Source organism: Dermacentor andersoni, chromosome 4, assembly GCF_023375885.2.
Source record: "Dermacentor andersoni chromosome 4, qqDerAnde1_hic_scaffold, whole genome shotgun sequence".
NCBI classification, from domain to species: Eukaryota; Metazoa; Arthropoda; class Arachnida; order Ixodida; family Ixodidae; genus Dermacentor; species Dermacentor andersoni.
The window spans coordinates 17277845-17291442 of NC_092817.1; the positions used below are offsets into that span (position 1 = coordinate 17277845).

The 13598-nt window shown below is 48.4% G+C and overlaps 1 protein-coding gene across 1 annotated transcript in view; it reads right to left on the reverse strand.

Moving 5' to 3' along the window:
- The window catches only part of LOC126536058 (beta-galactosidase-like), a 33847-nt gene extending 25064 nt beyond the window's left edge, over nucleotides 1-8783 (reverse strand). Inside the window, exons 1-4 of the mRNA XM_055073294.2 lie at nucleotides 8564-8783; nucleotides 6366-6538; nucleotides 2538-2688; nucleotides 1228-1291 (exon numbers count right to left, since the gene is read on the reverse strand). Of these exons, the coding sequence (XP_054929269.1) occupies nucleotides 1228-1291; nucleotides 2538-2688; nucleotides 6366-6538; nucleotides 8564-8758 (583 nt within the window). The 5' untranslated portion in view covers nucleotides 8759-8783. The remainder of the gene's footprint in view (nucleotides 1-1227; nucleotides 1292-2537; nucleotides 2689-6365; nucleotides 6539-8563) is intronic.
- Nucleotides 8784-13598: the final 4815 nt, after the last annotated feature.

Here is a 13598-nt window from a genome sequence, read left to right on the forward strand (position 1 = left end):
CGCGTGGGTGTCTCCCAGAAGCTGCTGTCAGGTTACACCGAACCATACCGCGTGGTGCAACAAAGTTACTGACGAGACTGTCCCTTCTGGTCCCTCCTCGTCATCGTCAACATCCAGCGACGTCGTTCATGCACGAAGGAAGGCTCAAGCCCTATACCACCTTCTTTCGATCAGCAATGTGTAGATGATGCACCAGGACGGTGCTTTTACGGCCGGGAGCCATGATACGGAACAGCCACAGATAAAGACCGCCTTAGCGGGACTGCAGTGAAGATCGCGAAAGATACGATGGGATGCCGATTGCATGCTATAGTCTATTGCCATCTTGGTCATGTTTGGACAAAGTGTAAACATATCTTGTAAGTATCCTTCTACCTGAGCTACAAGTAACATTACACTGACTAAGGTTGAGGCAACTCTGCTCGCCAAAACTCGCCAGAACCACGAGGTCACAGGAAGATGGAGGTTTGAAACGATCCAGACAGGGCGAGCAATTACACTAACGCTAAAACTTGCTTCATTTGCGCATTTCAACGCGCCTCCTTCATAATTACGACAGACTCTACGCGAGATAAAGCGCGGTTTGTTGCGCCTGCTTCAACGCACCTCTTTGAAAATTAACCAATTGTTCGAAAAATAAAACGCCCCACCGGACCCGCGAGGCTCGCGATGGAAACCGACCAAAAGGTCAGCTGATCGGAACGACAGCGCTCCCACTATACCAACACATTAACGACAATGCGAAGTTTCTATGGTTGGGTTACCGTTTTATTCGGTGCCAACATGAGTTGATGGTCGCAACTATACCCGCACAAAGTGGTTCGTCCGGAACTCGTGACATGGGATTCCACCTATAAATTAATGGAATCGCGTTCACGCTAAATGTGTATTTCATTATGTTCTAATATTTCGTGTTTAGACCATCATATATCCTCAGCTGCTTTTGCGTCACTAAAACACAACTAACTAACTAACTAACTAACTAACTAACTAACTAACTAACTAACTAACTAACTAACTAACTAACTAACTAACTAACTATTTTCTAGTATCGACTTCTCACGGCTTCCAGGTGGACAGAAAAAAAATGAAATTTTGTTCCTGCAGGCTTTACTTTTGACATAAATGATTATGGCTGCACATTAATAAAGACGTGCGCCGGACGATAAACGACGCTTTCCGTTGCCATGCCATCGAAGAAACGAAACATGCACCACAAGAACTCACTTGTATCCATCGTTCGCAGGCGAATGCCGGAATCTGTTCGTAAAAGCCAGTGCGGAAGGCCTCCCTGCAAAAGTTTCGCCACACTCTAGAAATAGCGCCAACTCTATTATGTGTACCCAGTCGCTCTATAATATTTTGTGTTCACTTTTACTCTCTCTTTTCGCGTTGAAATTATTTCTACTATATTTAAGTGAGGAAACTTTTGCTTCGGTTTAGGCTCGAAAGTGTAATATTTGTCGTGCTTGCTGTTCAAGCCATTTTTTTTGTGTGTGTGTTCACATTATTAGTAGAGGCTTACAAAACTCCCGAAAGCATGTGAAACGCCTTAGCAACAAGGATAAATATTCAGTGCCTATAGGCTCGTTTCTGAGCTGAGAAAAGAAAGAGCTGTTACAGTGATTGTCTTCTTGGTACTTTAATCCACATCCATCAATTTTGTGTTAAGTTAACGCAAGCAATTAAGGCCGGTAGAAAAAAACAACCTTAAACGGTGCGACGCAAGCTGTCATTACCGTTGGTTATTCATTTTGAAAGTTAGTGTCAGAAAGAAGAGTCAACACCCACAGGACGAAGAAAAACGGCAGTGTTAGGCTTAGTTCTAAGGGTGATAAATAATCACTAAAAGAGCTACTCCGATTTCAAGCCCAGTTACTTTTCAAACGCGCCTGTTGGCGAGGCATATATGGATAAGTTTTGTTTTGCTCGACTGGTGATAAATTTTTGAATGCGAGGGCATTGTCAAAACGTAAAATTCCTGATTGCTTAGCGCTATGACATTCAGTAAACTCACTCATGGTACGCCGAACATTTCTGGACGCTCAATAGCATTCTAGCTTTAGCAGACAAGCTAGTGAAGTTAGAAGGCCTCCGTAGAGAACCCATACAGAATCATTGGAACCCATCTGCAGCAAATCCTCGCAATTAAAAGGGATTATTAGTTATGGTCCAGGGATCGCACCGGGGCAATCGCCGGGCCGAAGCAACAAAGCAGCCAGCAGACTCGATGGCGAATTAAATGTGAGAATTATAGAAGAGCTGGGACATTTCACTAAACTCATTTGGCGAATGAAATTGATAGTATCGGTGTTGACAGCGTTTCCGAATATTCCTGTATATTGGTGTCGTCGCAACGCGATAAAACCAGAAGCAGGACCACATGTGCGAGAAAGGCCATCGCTAAATTTGGCGAGCAGACGCGCCAACTTCGTCTTCACCTATACTTCTATGTATCCTTGGACAAGCAAATCTCCCTGGAGGCGAGAAAACTTCATCAACTTTTGAAGAAACAATCTGACGTTGCGTGTGCACACCATATCTCGCTCAGCGCCGATGTAAGGGCCCGGTCGCAGGATGACCATAAAGCTCAAGTTGTGGGCCATCTCCAGGAAGGCCACGAGATCTCGCTGCCCGTGGAAGTCGAAGCGGCCTTCTTCCGGCTCGTGGCTACTCCACTCGACGAACCTGCGTGTTTTCAGCGCGAAAGTATAGCTGTATACGCATGTCTTTTAGAGTAATTAAAAAACACAGCCAGGGCACTTTCTAACTCACTTCATTCGCACCCGGTCCTGAGCGTCATGTGAGTGAGCGCCGCAGTGGTAATCATGGACGAAGCTTCTTACTTTGCGGCCGACGAATCATTTAATCACTAAATACAAGGACAGTCAGTTTCGCATTCTTGGGCAATAGTGAGCCCATATGTGTTTGGGCGCATCAAACAGACAACCTTGGTGCATAGAATCACACTGGGACCAGAGCATGCACTGGGACCATGCATTAGACCGATGTATGCCGCGAAAACAGCTGAAAATCCAAGACCGGCGTGCGCCCTCCTTGGAGGACTCAGCCGATATGACGACGTCACAAGCGTATCGCTTGCGCATCACACGCATGACCGCGTGCGTCATATACTACACATGATGATGATGATAATAATGATTTATTCGCGTTCCCTTGGAAACAAGGAGGCGATAAATAGCCTCTTGATATATTCAGGTATGCTATATATATTTTTCACTCTAGCATTTTTGTATACATCTCTTTATTATTTTTTTTCCTCAAAACTTCTATATCTACCTTGTGCCCCTACCCATGCCTGTTAAGAGATCCGGTCGTATCAATCTCTTCCCTGCCTTTTTTTCACCAGTACTCTAAACTCATCTTGCTTATCTCGACTGCTGACCAGTTGATGTTTCCGTGAACTTTAAACCCAAGCGCTTCTGGAAGGTGTACGTTACCTACGGGTCTGCATTCCTTCGCATTCGATTAGAATGCGGTGAGTGCTCTCCGTATTTTTGCTGCAGCATACACTTACCTCATCTTGTTGCGAATATTTTCTCCGGTATTTTTGTCCTTAAGCAACCAGCTCGAGCCTCAGATAGCTAGGCACTGCCCTTTGTGTGTTGTTGCGACGCCTCTTTCTCAAACCTCGACCGGCGTTACTATTGCGTAGCGTGGCGTTGTCGCCAAGCTGCAGGCGTCCGGTAGACCATGCATGGCGACCAGGCAGGGACGAGACGATTTCTAATGCGAAACTTGCACTGTTTATTCATTGGTTGGTGAAGGATATAGAGGAAGAGATGAAAAAATACATTGCGGGGACGCTTAAATAGACCCGCCATGTATCAATAGACACGCCAATCGTAACAGTATATGGTGCAGATTTTCCCTTCTATTTCTTCCCATTCTTGTAGTTCTCCGTGGCCATATTGTTTCAATTCCTTGCACCCTATTCACTGTCTCTGTTTCTCTCACTTTCTTTCTGAGGAGTTCTAGTTTTCTATTTACACTTTCAATTACCCTAAACTTGGTTGCCAACTTTCTTGGCCTCTTTCTTCGTTCTGTGTTCACGCTTTTCTGGTACAGATACTTGTACGCTTTAGTCGCCCATTAATTTTGATCCATGTTCCTGAGTCTTTCTTCATAACTAATTTTGCCCTGCGCTTCTCCGACTTCAAACAAGGCCCAACCTTTGTCACCCTACACTGCCTCATTTGTGGTTTTTCCGTAGGCTCCCAAAGCCAACCGGCCGGCCGATCGCCGTCTGGTGGTGCCGCAAGGTGCCCAGTGGCCCGCGCGTCACGCGTGCTCCGCTGTGATTGGTTGGCCTATTCGGCAAGGAAACAGTCAACACTTCCTCGGCGTGCTTTGGATATATAGCCAGGGCGCAGCGCACACGCTCACGCAGCCCGTCGAGGCCCGCGAAGAAAATCTTCGTCCTTAAAAAAAATGCAGCACATCCAACGAGTTGGAATCTATATACAGCGAAGCTTTGTGCGGGTGCATAAAGAGTGGAAAGACAAGCTTGTGTTTATTTAATGTAAGCACGAATTGACATCGAAGGCTTTATTCAGGCATTGTGGAGATGCAATGGCGCCGCCGCTACGGCTGATGCGCGAATGCGAGCTTTCTGGTTCTTTCTTTTTTCTAAGCGAAGCTTGTATTGCCTCACTCGGGTCGGCGTCGGTGTTGCCTAACGAAAAAACTCCAGCTGCGCGAAAATAAAAATTGCTTGTCGGGCTGCGGATTCGAACCACCGACCTCCGAGTTGCGAGGCCACCACGATAAAGGCTCATTCACACTAGGTCGACCCGACACCGACTTCGGTCTGCCGACACCGGTGTCGGTCTACCGACTGTCGTCGACAGCGTTTTTGACCTTCGTGTCGGGGCCTGTGTCACGCTGTACCGACGCCGAGTTGTCCGCCGACCGTTGGCAGATTGTCGGCGTCGGTACAGTGTGACAGAGGTGCCGACACGAAGGAATATGTTATCAGACATGCGACGCAGCTGGCGAAGCGAGGGGAGGCGAGCGCAACGACGAGGAACGCGGTGTGACGTCATACCAAACGGCGGCGCCGGAAAGACGCGGCGCTGCGCAGCGGCGGAACACCTGTGGCTCGGTGCTTTTAGTGGCGCATGCGCAGTAGTGACTAGGGAGCGAGAGAGAAATATTCGCGGCGAGGCGCGCGTTGTGACGTCATGTGCCTCCTCAGAGCACCGCCACGGCGAAATCGCAAGTTCGCGGCCAGTAAAGCGTTCGCTTTAATACTTGCGGCGAGGCGCGCGTTGTGACGTCATGTGCCTCCTCGGAGCACCGCTACGGCGAAACCGCAAGTTCGCGGCCAGTAAAGCTTTCGCTTTAAGAACGCTGTCGCCGGCAGTCTGCAAAGAGAGAGAGAGAGTGTGTGTGTGTATGTGTGATTGTGTTTGTGTGTGTGATTGTGTAGCGCCTCTGTAGCAGCAGACAAAGCAAGGCAACCTCTGCTGGCAGACGAAACAGTGCTTTGGCAGCTACCAGGCGTCTGGGAACGCTAGCGTCATGAGTGCCGCCAGTGGCGTTGCAGTTGTCGAGCCTAAACGCTGCACAAAATGAGACTGGATGAAACCGTCGGCATTAGCTGGCCGACCCGACACCTTACATTAGTCAGCGCCCAGTGAAATATTAGATCCATAACGAACATTGGTAGGGGGAGGGGTGCAGGGGGGCAAGTTAGCCTTTTATTTTTTTACTGGTTTAGGATAAAAGGCGTACACTACGAATGAAATGTTTTGTGTCTGTTCTTTGCGTTCTGCAATGGCCAAAATTCTGAAGAATAAATCGGTCAGGCCTGGCCAGAGCAACTTTGGTGCTTCAATAACATAGCATCTATCTAGTATCTGGAAGACTCCACATGGAGTACCCCATCAACATCGGCACACACGCCGGCAGCGAAAATTGGCTAGCAGCGTCCACATAATTACTACCGCAATAAAGTTTGGCCGAATACAGGAACTACGCTCGGCGGACTTAGTCTCTAGATATTTCTTGCTTTTTTTTTTGTAAATCTAGGGCCTTTAGGTGGACTCATCCCACTGTGTTTGGTTCCCTGTAGATATTAAACTACGCGTACTTGTTTGGGTGCTTTGCCAACGTCCCTGCGCATGTTTTCGCCTGATATGCTTGTGAAGCTTACCCCTCTTATTGCAACTATTCGAGTTGCAACGTTCGTGTGCAGCAGCCGCACGTTACCGTCGCACCGCTTGTCTTTTTGGAAGACCGTGTGCTGATCGAGCACGGCTAATGCGACGGTTTGGGGCACTAAGACTTACGTGTGTGCCCAACTACAGCTCAAACCATGGTTTTCGTAGTAAATGACGTACGTGTCGATGGTGTTAAGGCCGGCGGCACGCGCGTAGGTCAGGCGCTCCATCCACAGCTCGCGCGGCGTGCGGAAGTAGTGGACGGAGCCGGACAGGATCCGCACGGACTCGCCGGCTAGCGTGAACGAGCCGCTCTCGAAGTCGATGGCGAACTGTGATGGTTGTCCCCGAGGCTGCATGCACGAGATTGTGACAGCCCGACGTAAGTTTACAGAGATGATCGAGAATATGTGGTGTGGAAGCATGAGAAGCGCTCAAGATTTAACTCGAGATGTAACTAAGTAGAAATAAACAAAGAAAGGTCATAGAAAGCAATAGTAATACAAAGGATAACAGAATTGATAAACGGTAGCATAAAACATCTACCTAAATAACCGCGACATACAATGTTAACAATCAGATTTCATTCGGATTATCAATGCGTAACGTAGCCTTAACATATTATTAGCTGCAGGATTACAATCAAAACCGGATAAAGCGAATTATTCTTCATATCGAACGCGCGAGAAGTCACCTTTTTACAGAACACCTGAGGAATGTATCCTATATATACGGGGTGATCACTTTTAAGTTCTCCGGAATTTTTAAATATCACCTGTGGCAGATAGCATAACTATTTGCCCTGAGCTGGCTTATTCCAAGAGGCGGACATTACCAGCACGAGAAATCGAAACACATATTTAACCCGCTGTGGTTGCTCAGTGGCTATGGCGTTGGGCTGCTGAGCACGAGGTCGCGGGATCGAATCCCGGCCATGCATGCGGCCGCATTTCAATGGAAGTGAAAACACCCGTGTACTTAGATTTAGGGGCACGTTTAGGGACACAAAATTCCCGGAGTCCTCCACTACAGCGTGCCTCATAATCAGAAAGTAGTTTTGGCACGTAAAACCCCATAATTTAAATTTTTTTTGAAACACGTTTAATTACATAACCGAAAATAGCTAATTAATGTGTTAATTAATTGCTTTACGGCGCATATTGCAATTTACGAGTTGCAGCCGGTGAGTTCGCAAGGCGTATCCACTTGAAATGAATTTCCAGGATTACACCAGTTTCGAGATATTATTTCCGAAAGTGGGGAACGGAATACCGGGGCGTTCCAGTTACTTTTGTGCTTCAATGCATAAAAGAGCGTTTTGTTAAAAAATTAAGTGGAGCAACAGATCATTTTTACGGGTAGTTTGAGGGCGTATGTCTCAAGACTCGTATCATTTTGGAAATTAATTTCAAGTGCGTCTTGCAAGCTCACCGGCTACAATTCGTAAAATGCGATGTGTACCATAATATGATTAATTCAAAAGATAAATATTGGATTTTTGTTAAATAGTTGAATATGTGTTTCGATTTCTCTCGCATGTAATGTCCGTCACACTGAATAATCCAGCTCAAGGACTAGAATTGGGTTATCTGCAACAGACAATTTTAAAAAATTCCATAACACTTAAAGATGACCTGCCTGTATTTATGCCTAATGTGCCAGAGGCCCAGTTGTGGATATCACTACAACAGTTCAGACACCCCTGTGGAGTTCGCTGCAATGAAGAAAATACTACGGTTCACTTTACAGAACGAGGCCAATTTTTTTTAAAGCACGAATATAATGCATTCTTTCGACGAGTACAAAGCACATTACTCTTGTAGATACCAATGTGGCGGGAAAATAATTGGTCAGTCGATCTGCACTCTATATAACCAGCTCACACAGCAAATTATTTACCAGTCATAGATAAGAACAGGACAACAACGACACTGTTTCAGCATTCTCACCTGACAGAGACCAAAAGAGAGCACGTACTATCACACGGGAATAGAAAGAGGCCACGAGGTAATGAACAACAATTCTGTAACAAACTAAACATACAGTGGTAAGTACACCACTGTCCAGCTCCAAGAGATATTGTAGAAATGCGACGGCCAACTACGTTCGCTCATTCCCGCGACGTCACTGCACTGGCGAATGTCTTCAATATCGGCGCCTCTCAATAGGGAGCTATGTTTTGCGGAGCAGAAGGACACGTTGAGCAGCACGTGCAGTGCGGTTGAATCGGCGGAGCTTATACTAAAGTTGTCACCAAGGGCCACAACATATGCAGTTGTCGTCCACCCTGTACCCCTTTTCATTCGAACACGACAGTACTATCCAGCCACCGTAAAAGTGCAGAAGCGTGTACTACACTTTAGTAAGAGTACGCTTACTCTTTGAAGGTTCGCGGTGAACTTGAGCCGCCAAGACTGGAAAGACAGAATGGAGCACGTGGCGGCAAAGGCCAGCCACTTGAGCATGGTGGCGATCCGTCGTGGCTTCGCCTGTGGGTTCGCCACGACGATCATTTGGCACTCAGGCTGCAAACGTGCAATCACCGCTGGCACTTTGCGAAAGGACAACGCCATGCATGAACTCGGTTTTGTCGCAGGATTCCGTAACCTGGCGTATGGAGGGAAAGATATGAAAGATTAAGCGTAAAAAATACGGACTCAAAAGGAACGAAAAGGAGCGAAATCTGCTAGAAATTTATTCAGAGAAAGTACGGACCTGTAGGTATACGGGAATGGAAATGCCACTGCATGCATTATTCAAGCCCGCGTGTCGAGTAAACAACGTCTGGTGAGCTGAGTTCACGGTTCTATATGGTTATCTAGTGTGAAAATATTCGCGGGGCCGCAACATTCATATGGGGACGGATTACCAGCGAGGCTGTTTAGGCTGCATATATGGGCTGCAACAGTGCCAACAACTGTTGCGTTCTCCAGGGTAGCGTATCCCACCGGTACCGACCAGTTGTTGCGACGCCTGTTTCTCGCAGCTCGACCGGCGTAGACCATGGCGATCAGGCAGGGATGAGACGATTTCTAGCGCGAAACTTGCACGGTTTATTCAAGGGTTGGTGAAAGATGAGAAGAAGAAAATGAAGGAAGTGAAAAGTTACATTGCGGGGCCCTTTAAATAGGCCCACAAAATCGTAGGCAGGATCTTGCTCACGTCAACGTCACGTGACAGGCACCGAGTCTGGTTGCGGATGGACTACGGATCCCTTCTACCCGGTGAGCTTTCACGAGCCCGCCTCCGCAGGTGGAGTCTTGATCGGGGATAGGCGGCGGATCCCTTTTCTTTCGCGCGTCGTTGGTTCGTGGAAAGGGCGTCGGGTTGTGGATGGGCGACTATCCCCTCTCTTCTTGGCGTCATTGGTTCGCGGAAAGGGCCCTCCCTTTAGAGTTGGACAGTTCGTGGAAAGGGTTCTTCTAAAGTCGCACACACACAAAGGGGCCTGTAAGCACTGCGGGGCGCCAGCCAGAACGGCAACCCCTCGAGACAACAATAGCAAATTAGGAATCCGTTCTTCGTTTCGCTTAGGCATGCACACACACGAAGGGGCCTGTAAGTACTGCGGGGCACCTGCCAGACCGGTAACCACTCGAAACAACAACAACAAATTGGGAATCCACCCTTCGTTTCGATGAGGCATGGTGGTCGAGCATCCTTTTTGCCCGGGGTGCTACACGCCAACCGTAACAATACATGGCCTGCATACATTTTGAAATCATACATTTTTACTGCGATAGCAATTATATGGACACTCCAGGCGCATTTCTCCCGTCGCCGTCGCTGTGATGTTCCGTATGAGTGAAAGCGTGTGAGGATGAACTGGCGAACGTGGTTCAATCTCACGTGCGCGAGCGAGAAACGCGGCCCGGATGCGTGCCCTCTCCTATGACGCGCGAGGCAGAGGGGTGAGACGAGGGATGAGGGGCGTTCTTTTTCGGCGGCTGCTACGGTGCCTCGTTGTCCTTCTCGCCCACCGCTCCGTACAGAGCGGAGACAACCACGGCGTCTACTTCGGCGTAGGCCAAGCGAATAGGCTGTTTCAATGGCGCGATTTTCAGTCAGCGACACAGCAAATTCCGTCGCTCAGCGGCCGCCGCGACGTCGTGGGCTCTCCGCGACTGGATTCCAACAAGTTGGTCGCGCCGTCGCTGAGTCGCAGCGATCGGCACGATGTGGGAGGGGCAATGTGTGACGAAACAAAGCGCCGTCAAAATAGGCGCTTTCCTGTTTTACCGCTCGTTGGTAGCTCTGTCGAGCAATGTCGCGCGCCAGGTTTAGTTATGTTTTAATGGGGCGTACCCCACCAGCGCCTGCGGCTTAGGAGCTTCATAAACATTTTTCTTTTCTTCCGCTTACACTATTCATTTAAAAGGAGAAGCTGTACGCTATCCAGGTCGGGAGACGGACGCCGCCTTCAACATAAGGCACGTACCCATTTGATCGCCACCGTCGTCAACCTCTTCATCGCTACAAATTGTGCCAGCTGCTTATACATGCACACTCAATAGTAGCATGTTCTTCTGCAACAGCAAATACTCATCCAGGGAAAAAGTTGTGGCTTCCACAGTAACAACGAAACTAGAGTTGCCGGCGCTCGTGTGTCTTCAAAGCGATCTGCGACGTGGCTAAAGTGCGCGCTAGCGCGGGCCTCATCTTCAAGGCGATCTGCGATGTTTGCAGAGTGCGCGTAGTGCCGGTAGCTTCGCATGCGCTGTGCTTTCGACATTTCGTTTGCGCTGAAGTGAGACATGCATGAAAGTCAATTCGCTTGGTGCTGCCGCGATTCCTCCCTCCAGAATTTTCAGAGCGAGTTTCGGCGCTCATCGAGCGAGATGTGTTCATGTTTACCTATGCACGCGTGACACCGAACTGGTTAATTTAGTTAAAACACGCTGATGGGCTAGTTGGTTTGAATCCATGATAGAATGAGTTAGCGCAACTGAACAAGGACGTAGAAAGAAGCAGAGACACAAAGACAGCGCTGTCTCTGTGTGTCTCTTTCTTTCTACGTCCTCGTTGAGTCACGCTTACACATTCTACCATTGTTATTTTAGTTAGTAAGGGAATGTTTGCAAGTTTATAATGCCGATATAACTACTGTTCTTACTTCGTACAGCTATCTACTAATTTGCTATCGCAATCGGTGCTTCGCCTTTCGGAGGGAACTGCGTATCTTTTCTTTTTTTTTATACGGCGCCACACTACGCCGACACAAGCGCCGCCGCGGTCACCGCACCTCACCATGCTTATGCTGCACTCACACCGGCGCCTCCGATGCGCGTGACATTATATAACCACAAAAGCGCAAGCCACGTGCGCAGGCGCCGTCGTCACACTCTCTCCCTCTCTCATTATTACGGGATTTAAAACACATAAAGGCCAACTTGCGCCACTTAAACGTGAACTTTCTCTCTCTCTCTCTCTCTCTCTCTCTCTATATATATATATATATATATATATATATATATATATATATATATATATATATATATATATATATATATATATATACAGTCTAGCCCGGTTATAACGAAGTCGGCGGGAATCGAAAATTACTTCGCTATATCCGCTATTTCGTTATATGTGGACTATGAAAGAAAAAGTGCTAACATGGGCATACCGATTTATTGCCGCTGCAAGAAGTGGTCCAGCGTCCCCTGAACACGTTTCGCGAGTGCGGACTTCAGGATTGCGGCTTCCATACCATCCAACTTCGAACCAAAGATCTGGTCGAACTCCGGACTCCCGAGGTACATCCGTAGCGTGTCAACAGCTGCGATGGCCGCTGCGGGGGTGACCGGCGTAGGGGCACAACTAGCATCGTCGCATTCGCTGTCGGAGGCGCTGTCCGCCAAGGTCTCTTCCATGACACTCCCGGCAACTTCTTCAGTCGTGAAGTCGTCGGTGGCAACAAGGTCTTCATCGGCGAAAACGAAGTTCATGTGGCTTAGACCCGCAGGCACAAGGTTCAAGTCGCTAGCGGAATCCCAAAGCTGCATCGATGCTGCCATGCGATGCAGTGAAGCAACCTTTCGCTCCGCGGGAGAGCAGACGACGCCATGAAAGGACGCCGTCAGCCGAATTTTGCTCTTATTTTCGCGGAAAAAATTACCTCGACGCTAAAATGTGTTGATTGACAGATTATTTTTCGGTTTGTATTAAATCTCTTCGTTATATCCGCTGACGCACTCTTATTTACTTCGTTAAAACCGGACCCAAAATGTATTGAAAATGCAAAGATGGGAATGGGAAATTGAAATCCCTTCGTTATAACCGCTATTTCGCTATAAGTGGCTTCGTTATAACCGGGCTAGACTATATATATATATATATATATATATATTTTTTTTTTTTTTTTCACGGCGCTCGACGTTTCTGCGCAGGCGCGAATAAGAGCGGGTGCGAGAGAGAAAATCTGGGGGCCTTTGCTCTGAATATGTGAGTCTGCCTAGGCACAACGGAGGTGGTTTCTTACCGCGTGTTGTATGCGTTTGTCCCCTAGGCATGCCGGCAATGCGGAGGGCGGTCCAGTTTGTTTACGCTCCTTCGCTGGCTGTCCGCGCGGTGAGGCAGTGATCACCCCATTCGGTGATCGCTGTGTCTGAAGGTGCAAGGTTCTGACTGATGTTGTATAAGTAGCGGGTCGCTTTTTTTAGTCGCGCCAATAGATTGCATTTTTTACAAGCACTGCTCCAGGAGGGCACATGAAACCGGCAAACGGAGGCCTCAGGAGAGCACCTGAGGTTATACTAAAGCAGGCGGCGCAATGTCTCCGGGGCACCCAAGCGGTAGCGGGGGGATCTAAGCTGGAATCAGGGCGGCCCGTGGGTTGGGGCCGCGGAGGCCGAAGCGCGCCAGGGAGCTTCGATGTCCCCGTTGCCGCTTTGGTGTCACGGAGGCACCGCCAATAATGCGAAATAATGACACGTTGTTTTAATTAGTAAAAAACACGATTGAATAAATATAATAGCCTCGAGCCGCCAACTTGCGATGCTAAGTTCAACACTACCGCGCCCCGCGACTTCTGCCGGCACGCCTACGGACAAGCGCATACAACACGCGCTAAGAAACTCCTCCGTAGTGCCTAGGCAGAGTCGTATATTCAAGGAGCAAAAGTCCCCACATTTCCTCTCTCGCACCTGCTCTTACTCGCGCATGCGCGCAAACGTCCGTCGTCTCCGCAAGTGCCACTCCCCGCTGTACCTACTAGCAATTGGAAATATGTCTCCGGGATCGGCTCACGCACTCATGTCCACACGCCGTGATATAGACGTAAGCAGATCAGGCTATCCCCCCCCCCCCCTGGAACGCATGTCCGGTATTGCACTATCTTCGTAATCAGCGTACACATTGCTATCGCAAGGCGGCCAGGATACCTCCTTGGGAACGCATGTGGGGGATGCATAC